Source organism: Ranitomeya variabilis, chromosome 8 (assembly GCF_051348905.1).
Source record: "Ranitomeya variabilis isolate aRanVar5 chromosome 8, aRanVar5.hap1, whole genome shotgun sequence".
Lineage (NCBI taxonomy): Eukaryota > Metazoa > Chordata > Amphibia > Anura > Dendrobatidae > Ranitomeya > Ranitomeya variabilis.
The window spans coordinates 140,072,372-140,098,042 of NC_135239.1; the positions used below are offsets into that span (position 1 = coordinate 140,072,372).

The 25,671-nt window shown below is 42.9% G+C and overlaps 1 protein-coding gene across 1 annotated transcript in view; it reads left to right on the plus strand.

The window, feature by feature from the left end:
• Nucleotides 1-25,671, plus strand: part of RRP7A (ribosomal RNA processing 7 homolog A) — a 151,566-nt gene that overhangs the window by 96,731 nt on the left and 29,164 nt on the right. The window contains exon 5 of the mRNA XM_077276020.1: nucleotides 16,674-16,771. Coding sequence (XP_077132135.1) covers nucleotides 16,674-16,771 — 98 coding nt within the window. The remainder of the gene's footprint in view (nucleotides 1-16,673; nucleotides 16,772-25,671) is intronic.

Genomic DNA, 25,671 nt, shown 5'->3' on the forward strand with positions numbered 1-25,671 from the left:
CGGTAAACATTTTCTCAGTCTTGTCTTCTGCCATCTGGTAGGCCTTCATCAGCGCTATCAGTTCTGCTTCCTGGGCTGACAGACTGGGCGGCAGACTTCTGGACCACAGGATCTCTTGATTGCTGGTCGCTGCACCTCCCGTGTGGAATCTTCCTTCATCATCTGCAAATCTGGAGCCATCCACATAGAGGATCAACTCTGGGTTGGTCAGTGGCTCTTCTGCCACCTTGGGTAGTCCTGCTGTTTCCTGTTGCATGATGCTGAAGCAATCATGGTCATCCGTCCGGAGCAAATTCAGATCCCTGCAGAAGGTATCATGCCGATTTTGATCAGACTTTTTATCTGAGGATCCGTATCTGTATCCCCCCTTGGGAGTGGGAGTAGAGTGGGCGGATTGAGGACTGTGCATTTGGAGATGGTGACATTGTTGGGCAGGAGTAGAGAGCACTGGAGGCGAAGATGCCTGGCGGTGGAGAGATGTTTTAGCTGGGTTTGGTTGAGGATTGCTGAGATGTCATGCAGAGCCAGGATTTCCAATGGTTTTTCCACTGATGTCAGTAGTCCTCTCCAGGAGGGCGTGTGCTGCAACTGCTGCTCTCATGCGGGAGGAAGAGGCTCCCCTTGCAACTGGATCCAGGCAAGCTGAAAAGTAGTCCGAAAGTCTCTGTTTTCCCCCCTGAAGCTGTGTCAGGACTCCAGTAGCAAGGCCTTCTCTTCTCATCAAGTAGAGACGGAATGGCTTCTTGTAGTCAGATAGGCCTAGTGCTGGCGCTGAGACTACAGAGCCTTTTAACTTCTTGAACGAACTGAAGGCCACATCTGTCTGGAGGAACGGGGTCACGCTGTTTTATTCACACAGAGGCTGCATTAGGACGGAAGCATCAGGGATCCAGGCTCTGCAATATGAAACTAGACCAAGGAAGGCCTGTAGCACCTTTGGAGTTGTCGGAGGGACCATCTTCTCCACTGTGGTCTTCCGGTCATCTGTCAGGTATTTCACCTGGTGAGCAATACAGTGTCTCTGGAACGTAACTTGCTTCAGACACCACTGGACTTTGTTCTTTGAGATCTTGCAGTGCTGCTCCGCCAGGTAGAGTAGGAGATACAAGGAATGGGCTTTAAACGTGTCAAAGTCAACTGCACAAAGGAGTAGATTGTCCATGTATTGTAGCAGGGTTACTTCTGCTTGTTCTGTGACTCAGTTGGTGAGAACTGTGGACATTGCTTTGGTGAACTGTGAAGGGCTGTTCTGGGCCCACTGTGGCATCACTGTCCATGTGTGGTGTCCCCCCTGGTGCATTAAGGCAAACAGGAACTGGTCTTCCGGATGAGGGGGAACACTGAAGAAAACCTTAGCCAGGTCGGTCACTGTGAACACTTTTGCTGTGGCAGGCACATTCGAGAGCAGAGTGTGCGGATTCGGCATAATTGCAGTTTCAAACACTGTGGTGTCATTCACAGCTCTCAGGTTATATACCATTCTGAACTTGGCTGGCTCTCCTTTTACAGTCTTTTTCTTGACGGGGAAAAGCGGGGTATTGCAAGGCGATTTGCGAGGAACAATGATTCCTATTTCCAGGTAGACCTTCAGTTGGTCAGAGGCAGCTTGACTCTAGGCCTGGCCTGGGCCTTACGAGGGTACGGGGTACATGGCTTGAGTGACACCCGTACTGGGGCAACTTGAGGTTTTCTCACGTGCTGGGGTCCCTTAGACCATAGACTTTCTGGTACTATGTCCAGTACCTCCTTGAGTAGGCCTCATTGGTTGGTTAATGTTCTTGTAGGGCCGCCAGCATGACTCTTCTTGGGTCAGGGATGAAGAAAGTGTCACTGTCCCATCTTCCTGGAACACTGTGGTTGCCTTCAGCTTCTGCAGTAGGTTCGCTCCCAGCAGGTTGAGTGGCAGGTCCTTTACACCACAAACTGGGACAGGATAGAGTGTCCCGGCTGAGTGCACACGCTCAGTGGCTTTGTAAGCTGAGAATGTCTGACTTGACCATCAATGCCCATGCGAGACACAGAGGATTCTGATAGGCAGGTGGGATGAGCGAGTTCCACAGGTGTCATCACACTTCTGGCTGCACCACTTTGGATCTGACAACGCCATCCACTTTTAAAGGTAATTTGAGGTACTGGTCTTGCAGATGAAGTTTTACATGTCAGGAGCGTAGTGTCTTGCGGACCTGGCTTGCTTGCCTCTGTCCTATGGACGGGGTACTTCACTGCTTTCTGCACTTCCTCCTTGACCTGTTTCTCTGGACCAACTCTTGGGTTGCATGGGTCCAGTCTCTTCGGGGGCGTGAGTGCTTTGCACTGGTTCTGGAAATGGCCAAGCTTGCCACAGATGTAACACTTGACACTTTTTCTGTCTTTGTAGGGTGGTTGGGCTTCCAGGTCAGTGGTCACCATGAGAGGGGCTGTCTTCTGCACCCCTGGTTGTGACTCAATCCCTTGATGGGTACTGCAGCGGCAGCGGGGTCCGGCCTGCTGATTGATGCTGCGGTGGTAAGATGGGGCCTGCAGGTGCATTCGTGACGAGGCCCGGGGGTGCCACGAGACCAGCGGCTGCATCCAACCCAAGGTCTTGGGGCATTACAGGGGCTGTGGCTGCATCTGCCATCACTTCTTCCCCCTGCTCCGACATAGCTTCTCCCCTTTGCTAACCTTATTGAGGTCGGTGTCTCCTCTCTGGAGTCTGCAGCGGTTCTTCCGGTGTGTCGATCGGCACTTTGTAGCGTCTTCACCTCTGGCTTCCCTTCTGGTGTTCTCAGCAGCATGTCACCCTTTTCCTTCTTTGTGCTCTTTTGTGGTGCTATAACGGCAGCTTTGGTGACAATTGGCATTGAACAGTCTCCTAGGCGCACATAAAACATTTTGCTGGGTCAGTCCACTGCTATTGACCTGTTCCTAGGCCTAGCCACTATCAGTGGTTTCCTGATTGGCTGTCTCAGTCCATGCACAAAGGCCTGTGTATCTGGTCATGAATGGTGAAGCCCAAGTCTTGGAATACTTGCATTACTCTGCAATGAAACTTCTTTACAGACTCTGTCTTATCTTGGCTCATGTCATGGCTTGTCCTGCCAATCTGCCTTTGGCCCACTCTCTGAGCTGTTCAATTAGCTGTGGCCCTGACTCCCAAGCGTGTACATCTGATTCTGCTGGAAGTTTGAATTGTTCCTTCATGATTGGCCAGAGTGCATCACCTGCTTCTATTTTCATTCATTGCCCAGAGATCATTCCAGCTGGCTGCATATGTTTGCTGCTTCTGCTACTCTCTTCGGTAAAATGGCATGGGATGCATCCCTGGGTCTGGACTATTGTCACCTGACTTGAAGTGCAGTGCACATAGTGTAATGGTGGTGCTTCTATCTGCCCTTGCATTCTTGGTGCCTGTGGGTTTCTTTTCTAGTACTAGACAGCATGTATGATGTTCCCTCTTCATCTTCATCAGAAGAATAGTTGTGACAGCTTGTACTGGGGTCATACACTGACTGATTTTGAACTTAGAAGTTGCTTTTTTTTTTTTTTTTTTTTTGTGTGAGGATGTCTCCCCCCTTGCTGAAGCTATGATGGATTAGGATTATAGTTTCATGTTGGTGTGAATGTAGGCAGCTCTGACCAGTGCTGAAGCTGTACATTATCAATACATAGTGATATCAAAGTTCATGTAAAACCTTAAGGGTTACAATATTGTTGACTGTGAAATGAGGTAACGGAGGATCTGTCAGTGAGCTCGTTCTGATATCACTCCTCCCCCCTCTGCACCCAGGGCTGAGCTGTCTGCTACCTGATGTGTCTAGGGCTGCCCACTGTAGGGGGGGCTTTCACCTTCTCTCCCCGATATCACAACTGGCAATGGCTGGACTGTGCCAGGGACACCTTGTGCTGTAAGCACCATATTGTTTGAATTGGGCATTGGCCCAGCCGGCAACACGGAGGAAAAAAGAGGAAGAAGAAGGAGGAGGGGGTGATGAGTGAGACAAAGGAATAGTAGGAAGGGAGAGAGAGAGAGAGAGAGAGAGGGAGGAGAAGAGAGGAGAGAGAGAGAGAAGAAAGGTGTGGTGGGGGAGTGGATAAGGAGGGAGGAGAAGATGGAGGGTGGAGGGAGGAGAAAATGGGAGGTGTGGAAGAAAGAGAGAGGGAGGAGAAGAGAGGAGTGGAGAAAGAGGGGAAGAGAGAGAAGAGAAAAAATGTGGAGGAAGAGGAAAGGAGAGAGAGAGAGAGAGAGATAGAGTGCCGAGAGAAAAGACTGACAGAGGAAAAAGAGGATAGATTAGAACAACAAGAATAATAGAGAGGAGCAATTATGCCTTCTCCCTGTAGGGAGAGACGGGGCGCACCACATACTGTGCAAAAATAACTACCTATACCATGGATTCTGCTAAAAGCAGACTGCGCAGATTCTCCCATCTCATACCCACAAAAATCACTTCCTGGTTTGCTCACATAATTTTCTGTACCACCTAAACGATGTAAGCTCTGCTGCCACTTCATACCATGTATTAGTATTCAGCAATCTAACATCAGCTAACTTCCTCTATTTTCCTTTCTACGTCACGCCACTCCGCAGCTTGAAGTCTGCCATTCTAATGAATTTCACGTACTTTGTACCTTCCAAAATCTTCACATACTTAACACCTTCGTATTCTGCCACTATCTAGGGGCTGTTTTCTCATCAGGAAGTAAAAAGACTTTCCTGTTGCTCGGCCACTTTGTTCCCCATGGCAAAAGCAAAAAATGAAAATGAAAAACACAAAAATGAGAAAAGAAAACAGTACTAAAAAAAACTTCTAAAAATGAGTATATAAAACACTAAGTAAAACTCAAAACGATAAGAAAAACCTTCAAAAACTTAGTTCACAACCAAAAACTCAAAACTTTGATACAAGAGGAAAAAAAAATTTCTTTTTCCAAAAATAAAATAAATAAAAAAAAAAAAAAAAAAAATAAAAAGGTAAAGAGATTGAAGATTGAGGAAAACTTAATTAAAAACTTTAAAATGCCGCAAAAAGAAAGACCCTTTAAGAGAGTAAAAAAAAAAAAAAAATTAATAATTAAAACGGCTTTTCTCTTTTTTTTTTTTTTCCTTTAGAATCTCTGCGCTCAAATGCAGTCAGAGACACACTTCCTCTTTTTAATCCGTCGCTGTATGCCATTGCCATAATATCAAATGTCACTAAAATCACGTATGTCACATCAAAAATGATGGATACAATTTAACTTCTTCACAAAAAGCTACACATAGCCAGCATTGCAAAAGAAAAAGAAAAAAAACAGATATGACAGTGTGATTTACAATGCATATCTCTCCTCTCAGCTGAAAAAGAGGAAGTTCAAGAGCGGAAAAAAAACCAAAACTTTCTCTTACTATTTCATGCTCTTAAAGCGGCAATAGTACATGACACAAACAGACAGATAGACAATCCGAGAGATGCCCTTTTAAATTCTGTGACACATGCAGGTTGCGCTGGGAACAGACTACTGCCAATCGCACTGGACGCACCTGCGCCCGGGTTCTACCACCCCGGTCCGGACGTCCTGACTGGATCGCCGGCACTACGGGAATCTGCAGTAGCCCTCTTAAGTTATCACTACCCGTGCCTGGATCATGGGACCACCTGCCCCGGAACTCTGCGTGTTCCTCCTATGCACGGGAATCCTGCAATAACTTATCGAGCGATTTGAACTCCTGCGGTCTGTTTCTCAGCAACCACAAACAAAAGTCACTTTTTCCTTCCTCTCTCGGATTTTACACAAACACATACACGGTCCACAGCAGACACCTCCCAGGGTGGATTCGTGGCTACGGATTTTTTACACTACCTGGGAATTTGTGACCACATCTTACCGGCAAGAAGCATAGACAAGGACTGGGCACAGGGGACTTTCAGGTAAGATGATAACATTTTCTTACCTTACTTATGGAGCTGCGCAGTCTCCTGCCCCTGTGCCAAAGCCACGGCCATAACTTCGGTTCCGGTCAGTAGTGGGTCCACGTGTGCGTTTCATCCGAGCCGTTGGGCGCCATTCTGTTATGGAAATATTAGGGTTGGATAAATATATCCCTGTGTGTGCTGTGGCCGCTCCCAATTAGACTGAGTATTTTGAGCGCTCATCAAGAATGGACTGTACACAACTGTGACAGAACAACATTCCATCAATACTGATACTTTATTGTACATACATAGTTTTATATTTTCACATAGAAAGGAGTGGTTAGGGGTTGTCAGGGGTGGTTAGTTAATTACCATATTGTCTAGCTCCTCTGTCATTGGTTATCTAAACATATATGGAATATTGTGATTAATGCTCATATGACTGCTGATCAAGCAACTGAACTCGAGTTCTCTGTCTGTAGGACAAAGATGACATTTGATCAGCAGTCACCAAACATCTGACCCTCTTCTGCTTTTAGGGGTGGAAAACCCCATATGATCTGTCTGGGTTATATTAGTTCAGTTTGTGTCAGCCATTTTAAACCATTTAGTATAATGTATATATTAGCTGTGAGCATATAAGTATATATTTGATTATAGAGGAGTATACATGCAAGTGAGATCTACATGATATATATATTTCTATCACATTACCTATTGCAATCTCAAGACTTTATGAACTGTTCAAGAAATTCAAGTGCATCTGATAAGCTGAGAGAATATGTGCTACCTGACCCCTCTGATAACCTGCGACCGCATAAAGATAGCTCATCTGGGGTCAAATCTACAGGCCAGCAGAAAAACCACACTTCTGATAGTGAGGAGGGAGAGGACCAAGAGGGGATGAATTCTCCTCAACTTTTTCTATGGGGAGAGGGCCTGCAGGGTTCCTGCAAGGCCTCTTCCTCCAGGCGCCCCACCGAGACCCTTTTTGGCGCGTATTCTCAACTGCAGGGACAGGGATGCTATACTCAGAAAGGCAAGGCAAAAGAGACCCATCAAATTTAACTGCCACTATTTCAATTTTTCCTGATTTTTCTATGGAACTTCAAAAGCAACGGGCTCAGTTCATGGAGATAAAGAAGCAACTGAGAGAAAAGAACATGCTCTATTCAATGATCTACCCGGCCCGACTTCGAGTTGTTTGAGGGCTCCACTTCTTTTTTTGCATCCCCAGCGGAGGCCGAGGAATGGATGCGCTCTCATGTGGTTTTGGGGAAGAAATCCTGAATTGTTTGCAGTCTCTATATTTGGGTACATTGGAAATGGAACTTCCTCATCGTGGGGTTTTTTTTTTACTCCCATCCCTTTTTTTTTTCTTTCTCTTCCCTTTACTTTTTGGTAAATGGAGCTCTGTCCTTTAACGTCCAAGATAACACCTATACCGGACTCTGTGTTCAGAGATGGTACCCTCTTTATTGGACTGCAATAGGAGCATGGAACTTTGCTCCCTTTTGAAGCACTTTTTGCTTTTTCTTGTTCAAAGTTTGTCAGTTATTGCTGATGTTGTTTTTTTCTTATAGAAATTGCTACCATGATTTTCTCCACTACTTGTAAGAAATGTGATCAGTGTGACGATGCATACTATGTTTGGATGAAGGGGCATGACATCTGATATTACATGCATGACTTGGAATGTGAGAGGCCTCGGAACACCTAGAAATAGGGTTTAAAGTATTTTCTCAGATACGTCGCTATCACCCCCATGTTATAGCTCTGGTTGAGACACACCTGACCAGGGACTCGGCTCGCTACGTGCAAAAGCCCTGGGTGCAATGGTCTGTACATGCATTCCATACCAGTTACTCTAGAGGGGTTTCTTTGTTAATTCACAAAGATGTTAGATGGGAGGTTAGAGAGGTTCGGAGGGATCCAGAGGGGCGCTTCATATTTGTACATGCGACGGTGAACTTGAAAGACTGTTATAATGTGCATATATAATCCCCCCCCCCGGCTAATATGTCAGTCATTAAAAAGGCGGTGAGCTTTGCTTTAAATTATCCAGACGCACATGTTATGTGCATGGGAGATTTCAATTTGATTATGGACGATTGCTTGGATAGGCTCAGACTGGATAATACGGCCTCGGAGGTGACTTCTTCTCCGTCTCGGTTATCACTACTTATGGAAGGAACTGGTTGGTCAGATTTATGGAGAACGCACCATCCAGATGTTAGAGAATTTACCTGTCATTCATCCGTTAGGCGCACTCTGTCTCGGTTAGATTACATATTTGGATCCAGTAATTTGGCGATATGGGTGGGGGAGGTGAAACATGGGAGTAGAGATATTTCGGATCATAGCCCGGTAATTCTTAAACTTAGATTTAGTCATACGAATAGCAACATAGTCTGGAAATTAAACCCATTTTGGCTGAAACTGATAGGGCCTAATGACACAACTACAGACCAGCTGGACTGTTTCGTCTCGTCCCATCCAGACCCACACAATATTAATATTTTTTGGGATGCTCTTAAAGCATACCTGAGAGGTTGTTTATCCTCTACGATTTCATATATTAAACTTAAGACCTCACAGGAGGATGACGATATCGAGAGGCGTCTGAGACATTCAGAAGCAGCCTATATAGCTAATCAAACAAGTGCAAACAGAGCTGAATGGTTACTTTCTTATAGACTACATGGCCAGTATACTGATACTAAATCTAAGCGTAAGCTGTTTTTTACTCGACAGGCGTATTTTGAACTAGGAAACCAGTCTAGTAAACTTCTGGCATTTATGGTGTGTCAACACAACGCATCTAACACCATACTTAAAATCCTGGAACCAGATGGTTTAATAGCTACCTTGACAGACGGCATACTTCAATGTTTTCATAACTATTATAAAGAATTATACAGCTCCAGGGGGGACTTTGATACTTTGGACTGTCTAAATTATTTATCAGACATAGAATTCCCTTCTCTGAGTCCTACACAACAAGCTTTCTTAGATGCAGATTTTATTCTTGAAGAGATAAATGTGGCCATAGCGGACTTGGCTTCTGGAAAAGCACCCGGTCCAGATGGATTTCCCATAGAATTGTTTAAGAAATACCGAGACAATTAAGCGCCAATCCTTTTGAAAATATTTCAGAAGATTTGGAAGGGGGGTTCCTTACCAGACTCCTATTATGAAGCAACTATCATAGTTTAAAAAAAAATTGGAAGCAGTGCTGTGGAGTCGGTAAGCCACAGTTGCGACTCCGACTCCTGGATTTTATCAGGTTCCGACTCCGACTCCTTCATAAATGGCCAATTCGTAACAATAAATTTACTGTTGTAAAATATTAACATCGTGCTTATTCCGTTTCTCACCATCATATAAGTAATCAGACCACTTAGAGCAAAAACTATATTTATTAGAATACAATTAGAATATAGCAAATAACTTTTCTAAACTTTTCTAAACTCTTGTAAGTAAATATGCAGTAAACACTGTTATGCAGTTAATAAGAATAAATCTATAAATTTGTCCTCGGAAAAAGTATTGCCTCTGTCAGATCCTCCTTCATGGATGCCCTCAAATCTGATCTAATTATTTTGAGAGCAGAGAACAACCTCTCTACACTAACTTGGGTTGGTGGCAAAGCAGTAACCACTCGGGCAAAATCTGACAATGTCAGGATACAGAGGAATCACTTGTTGCACTGTTATTTTTAATGAACGGTCAAATTTCTCAATTTCTTTTAGTGCACATGAAAAATTCTGCTGAAATGTACTGGCTGTGTTCTTTGATGGGGATGACTCTTCTATGCGGGAACGCTTTGCACGGTCCTTGTGATCCAAATATTTTTCAAAATTAAATTCTTCATCAGTTGATGAGGGTGAAGATGTGGCAGGGCGACCAAATTCTTCTTGTTCCTCCTGACTGTTCTGCAACCCTTTCATCCTTACTGCTATTTCAAACAGAGCTTCTTTTCCTTTAGTTAGCTGTTGATCATCTAGAAGAATCCGATGCATTGGGTTTACATAAACAGCTGCCAAAAGAATGTTATTTTGTAATAGTAGCTCCTCTCTCCGTTTCATTGATATAGCAATGCCACTTGCAATTAACCCTCCTCTTTGGGACAGGCGAAACATCAGGTTCTTCCACTCCTTTAAGAAAATACCTGGAGTTAAGTCCTCTGCTTGTAATTTTTTAGTCACTGTAAATAGGTGCTCTAGCAATTTTTCCAGCTCAGTCACCTGATTCAACTGACTTGCATTTAGCGTCAGTTGAGGGTTAGCCATGTCTACAAGAAAGGTTTTCAGTTCAACCAAGCGCTGAATCATTAAGTAAGTACTGCCCCATCGTGTGGCTTGATCAATAATTGCCCCTTTTCCAGCACGTCTCTTCAAAATTGAGTCAACTTTAGGGGTTCTGGCAACAGTAGCCAATTTTCTCACCTTGCCAATCAGTGCAGCAGCATGTCCTTCTTGCAGACTGTCTTATAGCCAGCTGTAGCGTATGCACAACACAGCGCATGTGATGAATGAAAGAAAGTATTGACACAGTTTCAACAAGATCATCTAAACTATCATGTTGCTGTTCATCTGAAGCCACTTCAGTTTGCTTCTCAGTTACAATACTGTGTTCCTCGATTTCAAACATTTCTGTGTCTGTGGACCCAGAATGTTCTTCTAGCTGCTGGTCACCATCATTACTCTCATTCATTAGCTTAATAGTACTTATCATATTTGAAGCATTGTCCGTTACGACAGAAAGAACTTGCTCTTTTTTAAGTTCATAGTCTTGCAGAACCTTTTCCACCAAGACCTGGAGAAACTCACTGGTGTGATGAGCTTTGGTGTCTTTTACTGCCAATGTCTTGGTAACTATTTCATTTTTGGCACAAACAAATCGGACATTGATGGCAAAATAGTTCACTCTGTGACGTGTGCAGGCATCCATTTTAAGAAACAGAAAGAGTCCCTTGAGAGTTTTTTTAAGTTCTTCCTTTTGTTTAAAAGCTTCTTCGATTACTAATTTTCTAATACACTCTCTCTCCAGAGAAACACCAAGCTTGCGGGCCATTTCCCCGTTCAGACACATAAAAGCTGGTCGTGAAAATAATGAAATAGGCACACTATCCTTTACAACAAGCTCTATGATCTGTTTTTTAAATGTATCTACTGTCATTGTAACAGTAACTTTGTCACTGACAAAATATCTTGCAACTGATGGCTGCAAAGTTCTCTGCTCCTTTGTTTGGCTGGAAGAGCTGGGCACTGGTTCATTGGTTTGGATGCAGTCTTTCTCATCCACTGCTTTCAGTACTTCTGGATGAAAGCGCTGTAAATGTCTCTTTAGATTAGAAGCTCTGGTAGGATCATTTTTATCTTTGCCTGAATATGCACTGATCTTGGCTTCACAGCATTTGTTTTCATCTGGATCATTTGTCATACACTGACAGACATAATGTTTTCTATTTTGAGTGATGGTGAAATGTTCAAATACAGCTGAGTTAATGTGATGCTTCTTTGACATTCTCAGGTTTTTAATTCTGCATTCACAATCCAAATGACAATTGTTTTTCCTAAAAACAATTGTACAAAATTATTGCCAGGTCGTACAACTGATATAGTGGTCAGTAATACTGTTATTCCTCATGTACTCAGTTAACTGATGCAAAGTTAGTTGAAAGGATAATACTTCTTACAGTTTTCCTCTTCTGAGTAGCAGCTGTGAGATGCTTGGAAGACGCACACCTAGTAAACATGTAGTCTAGAGGAGGAGCTTTACTAAGAATTTGCAACACATTTTCACTTTCAGTTTCATACATTGTAAGTAGGGGGTTGGGGCAGCATGAGGTTAACCAAGTATAAGATTAGATAAGGGCAGTGGAGAACAGTGACACACAAGAAGTAAGAAATGTCTCCATCTCCAGCAGAACTGCTTATCACTGTTGTTCATAGTTTGATAGAACATATATATTTGAGTAACATTTATAAAATTCATATGAAAGTTCAATTATGAAATATTAATACATTTTATTTTAAAGCTGGAGTCGGTACATTTCTTCCGACTCCAACCAAAACTAACTCCGATTCCACGACTCCGACTCCACAGCCCTGATTGTAAGGACCCTCTGGAGTGTGGATCATATCTTCCCATCTCCTTAGTAAATGTGGACTACAAAATTTTTACTAAAATTCTGGCCACTAGGTTAAATACGGTAATATTGGACATAATACATCCAGACAAAACTGGATTTATGCCGGGTAAAGCACATCTATTAATATCAGGAGAGTTCAGTCAACAGCCCAATATAGTTCGTTGGTACTAGAGAATAAGTGGGCCATGGCCTCGCTGGACGCGGCCAAGGCATTTGACTCTCTTGAATGGCCTTTCCTATTTGCGTGTCTACAGAAATATCGATTTGGTCCTAAATTTCAAAAATGGATTCACGCAATATACTTGAAACCAAAAGCCCGGTTAATTATTAATAACTCTATATCTGAAACATTCTCCTTGGAAAGGGGAACACGTCAGGGTTGCCCTCTTTCTCCGGCCCTCTTTGCCCTTGCGATTGAAGCACTAGCGATACGTACGAGATCCACTACAGCTACTCAGGGCATTAGAATAGCAGGCCGCACAGACATTATTGATCTATATGCGTATGATATGGTAGTTTTTATGGATGAAGTAGAGGAGACGTTGCCACATGTGATCACTACTATAGATGGATTTAGTACGCACTCCGGGTTATGCATTAATTTGGGAAAAATCTGCTTTAATGTCTCTCTCCCATGTTCCAAGAGATCATCTTGAAATGTTATCCCCATTACCAGTTGTATCTAATTTTAAATACCTTGGAATAATTATTTCAAAGTGCAGTGGACTTGATCTACAGGTCAATATTTTCCCGCTGCTAGACCTAGTCAAACACAAGTTCACTATTTGGAGTAAATTACCATTGTCTGTTTCTGGACGCATAAATCTGGTTAAAATATTACTTCCGAAGCTCAATTATTCCCTCCAACATAGTGCTGCATCGGTCCCTAAATCCTTTTTCTCAAGCTTAAACTCTCTAATGTCATCCTTTATATGGGGGAAGGCTAGACCTAAACTTAAGTTATCTACTCTACATAGATCCAAACAAATGGGAGCGGCGTGGTCCCCCCACATATGGGGTATCAGCGTACTCAGGACAAATTGGACAACAACTTTTGAGGTCCAATTTGTCCTGTTACCCTTGGGAAAATAAAAATTTGGGGGCTAAAATATCATTTTCGTGGAAAAAAAAAATATTTTTTATTTTCACAGCTCTGCGTTATAAACTGTAGTGAAACACTTGTTGGTTTAAAGTTCTCACAACACATCTAGATAAGTTCCTTGGGGGGTCTAGTTTCCAATATGGGGTCACTTGTGGGGGGTTTCTACTGTTTAGGTACATCAGGGGCTCTGCAAATGCAACATGACGCCTGCAGACCAATCCATCTAAGTCTGCATTTCAAACGGCGCTCCTTCCCTTCCGAGCTCTCCAGTGCGCCCAAACAGTGGTTCCCCCCCACATATGGGGTATCAGCGTACTCAGGACAAATTGTACAACAACTTTTAGGGTCCAATTTCTCCTGTTACCCTTGAGAAAAAAAATTGCGGGCTAAAGCATCATTTTGTGGAAAGAAAAAATTATTTTTTAATTTTCACGGCGCTAGATTCTAAACTTTAGTGAATCAATTGGGGGTTAAAAGTGCTCACCACACATCTAGATAAGTTCCTTAGGGTGTCTTCTTTCCAAAATGGGGTCACTTGTGGGGGGTTTCCACTGTTTAGGCATGTCAGGGGCTCTCCAAACGCGACATGGGTTCCGATCTCAATTCCAGCCAATTTTGCATTGAAAAGTCAAACGGCGTTCCTTCCCTTCCGAGCTCTGCCATGCGCTCAAACAGTGGTTTATCCCCATATATGAAGTATCAGCGTACTCAGGACAAATTGCCCAACAACTTTTGGGGTCCAATTTATCCTGTTACCCTTGGGAAAATAAAAAATTTGGGGCGAAAAGATATTTTTTATGAAAAAAAATGTATTTTTTTTTTTACGGCTCTACATTATAAACTTCTGTGAAGCACTTGGAGGTTCAAAGTGCTCACCACACATCTAGATTAGTTGCTTAGAGGGTCTACTTTCCAAAATGGTGTCACTTGTGGGGGGTTTCCACTGTTTAGGCACATGAGGGGCTCTCCAAATGCAACATGGTGTCCGATCTCAATTCCAGCATATTTTGCAATAAAAAGTCAAATGGCGCTCCTTCCCTTCCGAGCTCTGCCATGTGCCCAAACAATGGTTTACCCCAACATATGGGGTATCAGCGTACTCAGGACAAATTGTACAATGACTTTTGTGGTCCAATTTCTCCTGTTACCCTTGGTAAAATAAAACAAATTGGATCTGAAGTAAACATTTTGTGAAAAAAAACTTAAATGTTCAATTTTTTTAAAACATTCCAAAAATTCCTGTGAAGCACCTGAAGGGTTAATAAACTTTTTGAATGTGGTTTTGAGTACCTTGAGGGGTGCAGTTTTTAGAATGGTGTCACTTTTGGGAATTTTCTGTCATACAGACCCCTCAGTCACTTCAAGTGTGAGGTGGTCCCTAAAAAAAAAAAAAAATGGTTTTGCAAATTTTGTTGCAAAAATGAGAAATCGCTGGTCAACTTTTAATTCTTATAATTCCCTTACAAAAAAAAATTATGTTTTCAAAATTGTGCTGATGTAAAGCAGACATGTGGAAAATGTTGTTTATTAACTATATTATGTGATATAACTCTCTAATTTAAGGGCATAAAAACTAAAAGTTTGAAAATTGCTAAATTTTCACAATTTTCAACAAATTTCTGTTTTTTTTCACAAATAAATGCAAGTCATATCGAAGAAGTTTTACCACTATCATAAAGTACAATATGTCACGAGAAAACAATCTCAGAATCACCAGGATCCGTTGAAGCATTTCAGAGTTATGACCTCATAAAGTGACAGTGGTCAGAATTGTAAAAATTGGCCCTGTCACTTAGGTGGAAACAGGCTTCGGGGTGAAGGGGTTAAGGTAAAACGTGGGCAATTTGGGTTTTAGATTTTCAATTATTTCCAATAGTTTTTTTAGGAATAATTCCCCCTTCTTGTGTGTCTACCATGATTTCAACCAATTCTTTATTTTATTCACTAAGGGGGATGTGAGTCAATTTTCTATAGCAGTTAGAGTCCATGAGTAATTTATGTGCCTGTTTCATATACATCTCATGGGGCCAAATAACCAAATTGCCCCCTTTATCCGCAAACTTAGACTACATCATCCCACCCCTGCAACTCTTCAATTATTTTCCTAACCTGAGAATCTTTTAGAGCATGAATTAAAATTACCCTTGATTTTTTTCTATGTCCTTGGTAACTAATTTAACAAATACCTCCACGGCAGGGCATGTGTTAATGTTCGGAATTTTTTTTGATTTATTATGTAAGTGGGAGGGAAATACACTCACCATATCAGCCGAATTGCTCATGTCTGGAACTGACGAAACTTGGCCCTTCCCGATGCGCTCCACTGGATTCACAAGCGGCTTTGGTTGCTAAGCAACCTGGCTGCTTGCATTCCGGAGGCACAGGAGGACCTATATTTTAAGACTCGCCTGCTTCCATACATGCGCCGTACAGGACCCGGCATATGATTGCCTATGGCTCTTGTCAAATGTTTAGGCACATCAGGGGCTCTTCAAAAGCAACATGGTGTCCACTCTCAATTCCAGCCAATTTTGCGTTCAAAAAGTGAAAAGGTGCTCCTTCCCTTCCGAGCTCTGCCGTGCACCCAAACGGTGGCTTTCACCCACATATGGGGTATTGGCGTATTCAGGAGAAATTGCGCTACAACTTTAGCCAAGGATTTTCTCCTTTTACCCTTGTGAAAATAAAAAAATCGTTGCTGAAAGATCATTTTTGTGACTAAAAGTTAATTGTTTATTTTTTCCATCCACGTTGCTTCAGCTTCTGTGAAGCACCTGAAGGGTTAATAAACTTCTTGAATGTGGTTTTGCGTGCCTTGAGAGGTGCTGTTTTTAGAATGGTGTCACTTTTGGGTATTTTCTGTCACATAGGTCCCTCAAAGTGACTTCAAATGTGATGTGGTCCCTAAATAAATAGAAATAAATGGTCTTGTAAATTTTGTTGAAAAAATTATAAATCTCTGGTCAACTCTTAACCCTTAACCTCCTAACAAAAAAATGTGTTTCCAAAATTGTGCTGATGTAAAGTAGACATGTGGGAAATATTATTTATTAACTATTTTGTGTTACATAACTGTCTGATTTAAGGGCATAAAATTAAGTTAAACAATTGCTAAATTTTCGCCAAATTTCCGATTCCAACCCCCCCCCAACCAAATAAACACAAGTCATATCAAATCCATTCTATCACTATCATAAATTACAATATGTCAGGAGTGCCCAAGATTGCAGACAATGTTTCTGTGTTATCTCAAATCCATGGGCTCATTTGTGGTCACCGGTAGTCAAGACTGATGTAAACTATCACTTTTTTCATGCATTTGTCTGTCAAGACTGCTCACAACACGAATGACAATGAAATCTCTAGTTGGAATCCTAAAACCTCATCTTAATGTGAGGTGGGAAAAGAATCAGAGCCTCTATTGTGACATGGGGTTTTACATTAAGATCTTTGTAATAATTTATTTGGATCTTTTATAAAAATTTAATCTGTAATCTGGTGCCTAATGCCAAACTTTTTTTGTTTTTGTTTTCCTTAGAGTGGATAGAGGATTATGAGAAGTCCTTTGTTGATGTTGTCGTTCTCCAAACTGAAATTGATAAATATATGCAAGAACATGACAAGAAAGTGGCAACGGTAAAACAATTTTATAAAATATTAGTCAATAGTTATAAAAAAAGTTTTGGTCCTGATAGCAGTCTAGGATATGAGTTTTAGGCTGAGGTCACACTTGCGCGTGCAATGCGAGAAACTCACGCAAATCTCTCTCATCAATACCCGGCACTGCCGCCGGCACTCAGGACGGGAGCGTTCAGCTGCATGTATTTCTATGCAGCCGCACGCTCCGGTTCCAAGTGCCGGCGGCAGCGCCGGGTATTGATGCGAAAGACTCGCGCAAGTTTCTCGCATTGCACACGCAATTGTGACCCTGGCCTTAGAAAGGTAACCTTTTCTCGGATTAATACCACAAGAATTAAAATTACGTGAATGAGACATTAGTTGCATTATTTCTGCAGAGTATGTTTTATTTCTGCAGCTGCAGGCTACATTCTTTGAAAAGTATTCATCGGGGCTACTTGTCTTGGACACATGGTCGCCAGATGGCTTTTCAAATGTCGACTAGCTGGGGAAGAATCGGTTGGGCGCTGGCTTTTCAAAGTATGTTTCTGCATTCTGCAGTGTTTCAGAGTAAAGCATAAATGGCTGAAAAAACCCACAGCAGGACTCTCATGCTGGCAGAAGTTCAGCCACAGAAATCAGATAACCGGTTCCTTAGGGTATGTGCACACGTTGCGGATTTGGCTGCGGATCTGCAGCGGCTTGGCCGCTGCGGATTCGCAGCAGTTTTCTATCCGGTTTACAGTACCATGTAGACCTATGGAAACAAAATCCGCAGTGCACATGCTGCGGAAAATACCGCGCGGAAACGCTGCGTTGTATTTTCTGCAGCATGTCAATTATTTGTGCGGATTCTGCAGTTTTTTACACCTGCTCCTCAATAGGAATCTGCAGGTGGTAAAACGCCATTGAAATCCGCACAAAAAACACTGGAAATTCGTGATTAATCCTCTGGTAATCCGCAACGTGGGCAACGCAGTGCGTTTTATCTGCGGATTTTTCAAAAACGGTCCTGGAAAAATCCGCACTCGAATCCGCAACGTGGGCACATAGCCTAATAATGCAGGTTATACAAAGAATGTTGCATTATCCCATTTTTTTTTTTTTATTTTTTTTTTTAATCTTGGTTGAATTTTAGATGGTTATTTACCTGATTTACCGTATTTGTCCTGAGCTGGTTGCTTTTTTCCTAAGAAAAGACAGGTTAAAACTGGAAAACCTAAGTAGTATATGCAAGGGTCTATCAAAGTAGAAAGCCACAAAACCTAAAAAAAAATAAAAAAAACACCTTAAACTTCTATTTGCATTATTAAAAATACCAATGAGGAAATTATTATTAATTTGATTATTTACTCAAATACAGTAAAAATTTCTAAGGTAATAAAAAGTGTCTTGCGCATAGTCACCCGTCCTGACAGCAGAGGCTGGTGCCCCCGCTCAACTTAGGCGGTCTCTACCTGACCTTCAGCGGACCTCCCTACACAAGCCACCAACAGCTAAATATATAGCATCTGGCTTAGTTGATTAAATAAATCTTTTTGAACATAAGATTCCGTGTAGATTTATCAAATGTTCAGATCTCTCAGAACAGTGTTAGATGTAATCAAGGTTTGAGAGGTCTGAAGCACTGTGAAATAATAAAAACATAAAGAGATAAAACACAAATTATGTACCGTATATACTCGAGTATAAGCCGACCCGAGTATAAGCTGACCCTCCTAATTTTGCCACAAAAAACTGGGAAAACTTAATGACTCGAGTATAAGCCTAGGGTGGAAAATGCAGCAGCTACCAGTAAATTTCAAAAGTAAAAATAGATACCAATAAAAGTAAAATTAACTGAGACATCAGTAGGTTAAGTGTTTTTGAATATCCATATTGAATCAGGAGCCCCATATAATGCTTCATAAAGTTTGATGGGCCCCATTAGATGCTCCATATTAAAATATGCCCCATATAATCCCGCATAAAGGGTGATAAGGGCCCCATAAGATGCTCCATAGAGATATTTGCCCTATATAGTGCTGCACAAACGTTATGGCCCCATAAGATCATCCATACAGTCACTTGCCCCATTATAATGCTGCACAAGCGTTATGGCCCCATAAGATGCTCCGTACAGTCACTTGCCCCATTATAATGCTGCACAAGCGTTATGGCCCCATAAGATGCTCCGTACAGTCACTTGCCCCATATAGTGCTGCACAATCGTTATGGCCCCATACAGATGCTCCGTACAGTCACTGCCCCTTATAGTGCTGCACAATCGTTAAGGCCCCATAAGATGCTCCGTACAGTCACTTGCCCCAATATAATGCTGCACAAGCGTTATGGCCCCATAAGATGCTCCGTACAGTCACTTGCCCCATATAGTGCTGCACAATCGTTAAGGCCCCATAAGATGCTCCGTACAGTCACTTGCCCCAATATAATGCTGCACAAGCGTTATGGCCCCATAAGATGCTCCGTACAGTCACTTGCCCCATATAGTGCTGCACAATCGTTATGGCCCCATACAGATGATCCGTGCAGTCACTGCCCCTTATAATGCTGCACAAGCGTTATGGCCCCATAAGATGCTCCATACAGTCACTGCCCCTTATAGTGCTGCACAATCGTTATGGCCTTATAGTGCTGCACAATCGTTATGGCCCCATACAGATGCTCCGTACAGTCACTGCCCCTTATAGTGCTGCACAAGCGTTATGGCCCCATACAGATGATCCGTACAGTCACTGCCCCATATGCTTTTGCTGCGATAAAAAAATAAAAAATCACATACTTGCCTCTCTTCGCTCAGGACCCCCGGCACTTTCAATATTTACCTGCTCCTCGTGCGGCTCCGTCTTCAGCACTGACGTTCAGCAGAGGGAGCGCACTGACTATGTCACCGCGCCCTCTGACCTGAGCGTCACAGCCAGAGGACGCTGATGACGGAGCCGCACCGGAACGAGGAGCGGTAAATATCGCGCAGCGCTGTATACTCACCTACTGCTGGCGCTGTGCAGTCCCTGCTTCTTCCAGCGCTGCATCTTCTTCCTGTATTGAGCGGTCACAGTTACCGCTCATTACCGAAATGAATATGCGGCTCCACCTCTATGGGAGGTGGAGCCGCATATTCATTACTGTAATGAGCGGAACCATGTGACCGCTCAGTACAGGAAGAATATGCAGCGCTGGAAGGAAGCAGGGACCGCGCCAGCAGTAGGTGAGTATAATTAGATAGCCCCTCCCCTGCCGACCCCCGGGTATGACTCGAGTATAAGCCGAGAGGGGGACTTTCAGTCCCAAAAAAAGGGGCTGAAAATCTCGGCTTATACTTGAGTATATACGGTAGATTAATAAAGGCTATCAGCCTTAGTCTGCACGATTTTTATTAAACTTAGAGGATATCACTCACAGTAATATCATTGCATATACCGTGCATTACAAACAAGATAAATGCAAATGGTGCAAATAATCACTGGTAACAATATCCTCTGTTACATATGCCAGACCATCAAAAATCCCACAGTATTAACAATTGCATATACCCCATATTAATAGTATCACAACAGTATATCCAAAGAAGAATATATAATAGATGCAAATAATGTTATCAATTGCATATGCCAGACATAAGATATAGCATATCCATAATAGGGTTAATATATAATGGGTATAAGTGAAACAAACCCATATTCTAATATAGTACTATAAAAGATAAGTTTATCTTAAGGTAGAGTACCCATCTGGTTTCCCCCTTATGTCCAAAAGGGGTTCATCAGGGATATGGTTTGGGTAGAGAGCAGCGTTATTTGTTAACAAGAGACCCAAGTATGCTGGAACACATGGAGCGCTCCATTGTGATGCATGCAGTCTAGATGGCAGTATGACTACTATAACACTGCGGTCTACCTGAACTATAATCGCCAATTAAATTGTGGAGTGCAGTTTTGGCTCGATTGTATTGCTGATGCCATGTCACATTTGAAGAGAGTATGTGCCAAAACAGAAACACCCCCATGAGTGACACCCATTTTGGAAACTATACCACTTGAGGAATTCATCTGGGCGTGAATTGAGCATTTTATAACCCTCAGGTGATTCACAGAATTGTATAACATTGGGCTGAGTAAATGGAAAATTCCCCTTGTTTCCACGAAGATGTTTTTAAATTTCAAAAGGGATAACAGGAGAAAGTGAACAGTACAAATTGATGTGCAATTTCACCTGAGTACGCCAATACCTCATATCTGGTCAAAAACTACTTTTGAGGCACAGTGCAAAGCTCAGAAGAGAAGAAGTGCCATATTGGTGTTCAGATTTTGGTGGACTGGTTTGAGGGTACCATGTTACATTGGTAGAGCCCCTGAGGTGAGAAAACAGCTGAACTCTCCCCATTCCTCACAAGTGACCCAATTTTTCAAACTACACCTTTCAGTGAATTCATCTAAGGTTGCAGTGATCATATTGACATACTTCTCAAAAAATAAAGGGAACACTTAAACAACAGAATATAATTCCAAGTAAATCAAACTTCTGTGAAATCAAACTGTCCACTTAGGAAGCAACAACACTGTTTGACAATCAATTTCACATGCTGTTGTGAAAATGGAAGAGACAACAGATGGAACTTATTGGCAGTTATCAAGACACACTCAATAAAGGAGTGGATCTGCAGGTGGGGACCACACACCACAACTCAGTACCAATGCTTCTGGCTGATGTTTTTTTCACTTTTGAATATTGGTTGTGCTTTCACACTCGTAGCATGAGATGGACTCTTCAACCCACACGTGGCTCAGGTAGTGCAGCTCATCCAGGATGGCACATAAGTGCGAGCTGTGGCAAGAAGGTTTGCTTTGTCAGCGTAGTGTCTAGAGGCTGGAGGCCAGTACACCAGGAGACATGGAGGGGGCCGTAGGAGGACAACAACCCTGCAGCAGGACTGCTACCTCAGCCTTTGTGCAAGGAGGAACAGGAGGAGCACTGCCAGAGCCCTGCAAAATGACCTCCAGCAGGCCACAAATGTGCATGTGTCTGCACAAATGATTAGAAACCGACTCCATGAGGATGGTCTGAGTGCCCCACAGATGAAAGCAGGTTCACACTGAGCACATATGACAGACGTGACAGTCTGGACACACCGTGGAGAGTGATCTGCTGCCTGCAACATCCTTCAACATGACCGGTTTGGCAGTGGGTCAGTAATGGTGTGGGGTGGCATTTCTTTGGAGGGCTGCACAGCCCTCCATGTTTTCGCCAGAGGTAGCTTGACTGCCATTAGGTACCGAGATGAGATCCTCAGATTCCTTGTGAGACCATATGCTGGTGTGGTTGGCCCTGGGTTCCTCCTAATGCAGGACAATGCCAGACCTCATGTGGCTGGAGTGCGTCAGCAGTTCCTGCGAGATGAAGGCATTGAAGCTATGGACTGGCCAAGCCCGTTCCCCAGACCTGACTCCGATTGAACACATCTGGGACATCATGTCTCGCACCATTCACCGACGTCACATTGCACCACAGACTGTCCAGGAGTTGGCGGATGCTTTAGTCCAGGTCTGGGAGGAGATTCCTCAGGATCCTGTTTATTAATTAAAACATAATAGTAAAAAAGCAGAGATGTCACAATAGGAGATCCCTCAGGAGACCATCTGCCGCCTCATCAGGAACATGCCCAGGCATAGTGAGGTCATACAGGCACGTGGAGGCCACACACACTACTGAGCATCATTTCCTTGTCTTCAGGCATTTCCACTGATGTTGGATCAGCCTGTAACTTAATTTTCCTCTTAGATTTTGAGCATCATTCCAACTCAAGACCTTCATGGGATATTAGTTGTGATTTACGTTGATCATTTTTAGGTTTTATTGTTCTCAACACATTCCACTATGTAATGAATAAAGATTTATAAGTGGAATATTTCATTCAGTGATATCTAGGATGTGGGATTTTAGTGTTCCCTTTATTTTTTGAGCAGTGTAATTACCGTATTTTGCAGATTATAATATGCACCCCAAATCTTGGGAGCAAAATGGGAAACAAAAATTTTCAATAAAACGGTGGTGCTTCTTAGTCCAATTTTATTTTTGCTTACTGGGGGATAGATTAACGGTGAGGGAGTAGGACTAGACTGCTGCTGAACAGGGTCACAGGAGGTAGGGTCACTGCTGCAGGAATAGGAATCCGCAGGTGTAAAACCGCAGGTGGAATCTGCACAAAAACTGCCGTAAATCTGCGGGTAATCCACAGTGCAGTTTACCTGCGAAATCTGCAAAAAAACAGTGCGGAAAAATCCGCACACCAATCCGCAACGTGTGCTCATAGCTCATGCAGGCTCCACAAAAAAACATGAAAAACGAAACCAAAATGAGTTTTCCTGGGAAATATGTTAAGGAACATCCTTTCCAGGGTAATGACTTGTATATAAGGCAAAATAAATAACCAAAAACAAAAATGCTCCTCCACACCTTGGGCTAGGTTCACACGTAGTGGTTTTGATGCGTTTTTCAACTTTAGCATTGCTTTTAGACAAATGCATTCACTGGGAAATGTCTTTTTAACATTTTACAACCTTATCTGGCCATGTGGTGTGTGACACATCCTGTTTCATTTATGAAGGAGGGACTCAAAGTCACAAAGCATATTTTTAGGGTCATCAGGCGGCCTTTACTATTCTTAAAGGGCCAGCAGTCGGCCCTCACTATTCTTAGCCATCAGCCGGCTATGCTTTGTTGTTCCTATTATTAAACAGTGGGTCTCCTATCATGTTGTTGCGTGTGCAGTGAGTGGCAGGGCTGCCCAAAATTTGGATGCACCCCAATACCCCTTTGACGAGACTTACAGGAGGGCCACCTGAAAGCAATGTCCCCATTACTTGGAAGTTGTTACTCCCATACTGTTTGCTTATGCATTGCATTAAAGGCCTGCCTTGCATCAAATTTAGGCGCACCCCAATACGCCTTTGAAGAGACGTCCTGGATGGCCACCTGAAAGCATTGTTCCCATTATTAGGAATGTGGTACTCCCATCCTTTTTGACTATATGCATTTAATGCAAGGCCTGCCTGCCCCAAAGTTACACGCACCCCAGAAACCTTTAGAACCGACATACTGGATGGCCACATGAAACCAAAGTTCCCATTATTATTAATTTTGTACTCCCATAGTGTTTGCCCATGAAGTGAATGTAAGGCCTGCTCCAAATTTGGACACACCCCAGTAACCCTTTCAACAGACGTCCTGGATGGCCACCTGAAAGCATTGTTCCCATTAGAAATTTGGTACTCCCATACTGTTTGCCTATGCAGTGAATTGTTGAGCCAGAAGAACCTGCATTGGAGAATGTAAGTGTTGAGGCTAAACACCCGGCAGTGTAGCATTTCAGTGTTGAGCATGAAGAACCTGCATTGGTGAATTGCAGTGTTGAGGCTGAACACCTGGCAGTGGAGCATTGCAGTGTTGAGGCTGAAGAACCAGCAGTGGAGAATTGCAGTGTTGAGGATGAAGAACTGGCAGTGGAGAATTGCATTGTTGAAGCCGACCAAGCACCAAAGTTCACATTATTAGGAAGTGGGTCTCCCATACTGTTTGACTGTGCAGTGATTGCAATGTCTCCACCAAATTTGGACGCACCCCAATACCCCTTGAAAGAGATGTGGAGGAGGGCCCACTAAAAATCTCTTGCCATTACAAAGGAGCGTGTCTCCTATACTTGTAATGTCCATGCAGTAAGTGTATGGACTGACAAACCTTTTCCCCTGGGGGTATACAGCAACATACTGTCAAAAAAATTGGTTTACGGGCATGATAAACACCCTTAACCCTCGGAGCTGTTTTTGTTTTTTGCGCCCCTTCTTTCCAGAGCCATATCTTTTTTATTTTTACGTCAATATGGCCATGTGAGGGCTTATTTTTTTGCAGGACGAGTTCTACTTTTGAACAACACTATCGGTTTTACCATGTCGTGTAACAAAACAGGAAAAAATTCCAAGTGCGATGAAATTGCAAAAAAGTGCAATCCCACAATGTTTTTTTGTTTGGCTTTTTAGCCAGGTTCACTAAATGCTAAAACTGACCTGCCATTATGATGATCCAGGTCATTACAAGTTAGTAGACACCAAACTTGTCTAGGTTCTTTTATCTAAGTGGTAAAAAAAAAATTCCAAAATTTAGCTAAAAAAACCAAACAAATTTCGCAATTTTCCGATACCGGTAGCGTCTCCATTTTTCGTGATCTGGGGTCGGGTGAGGGCTTATTTGTTGCGTGCCGAGCTGACGTTTTTAATTATACTTCACTCGTGCAGATACGTTCTCTTGATCGCCCGTTATTGCATTTTAATGCAATGTCGCGGCGACCAAAAAAACGTAACTTGGGCGTTTTTATTTTTTCTCTCGCTACGCCGTTTAGCGATCAGGTTAATCCTTTTTTTTTTTTTTTTTAGGATATATCGGGCGATTCTGAACGCAATGATACCAAATAGGTGTAGGTTTGATTTTTTATTTATTTTTTATTTTATTTTGATTGGGGCGAAAGGGGGGTGATTTTTATATATATATTTTTTTATATATTTTTAAACACTTTTTTTTTTTTGCATGCTTCAATAGCCTCCATGGGAGGCTAGAAGCATGCACTACTCGATCACCTCTGCTACATAGAGGTGATGCACAGATCACCTCTATGCAGCAGAATTACAGGCTTGCTATGAGCGCCGACCACAGGGTGGCGCTCATGGCAATCTGCCATCAACACTCAAGAGACCTCTGGTTGCGATGGCAACGCACCAATGACCCCCGAACATGTGACGGGGTCTGCGGTGCGCCTACTTCTGGCCGCGCTTGTTAAATGCCGCTGTCAGCGTTTGACAGCGGCATTTAACTAGTTAATGGGCGCTGGCAGATCGCGATTCCGCTCGCTCCCATTGTGGGCACATGTC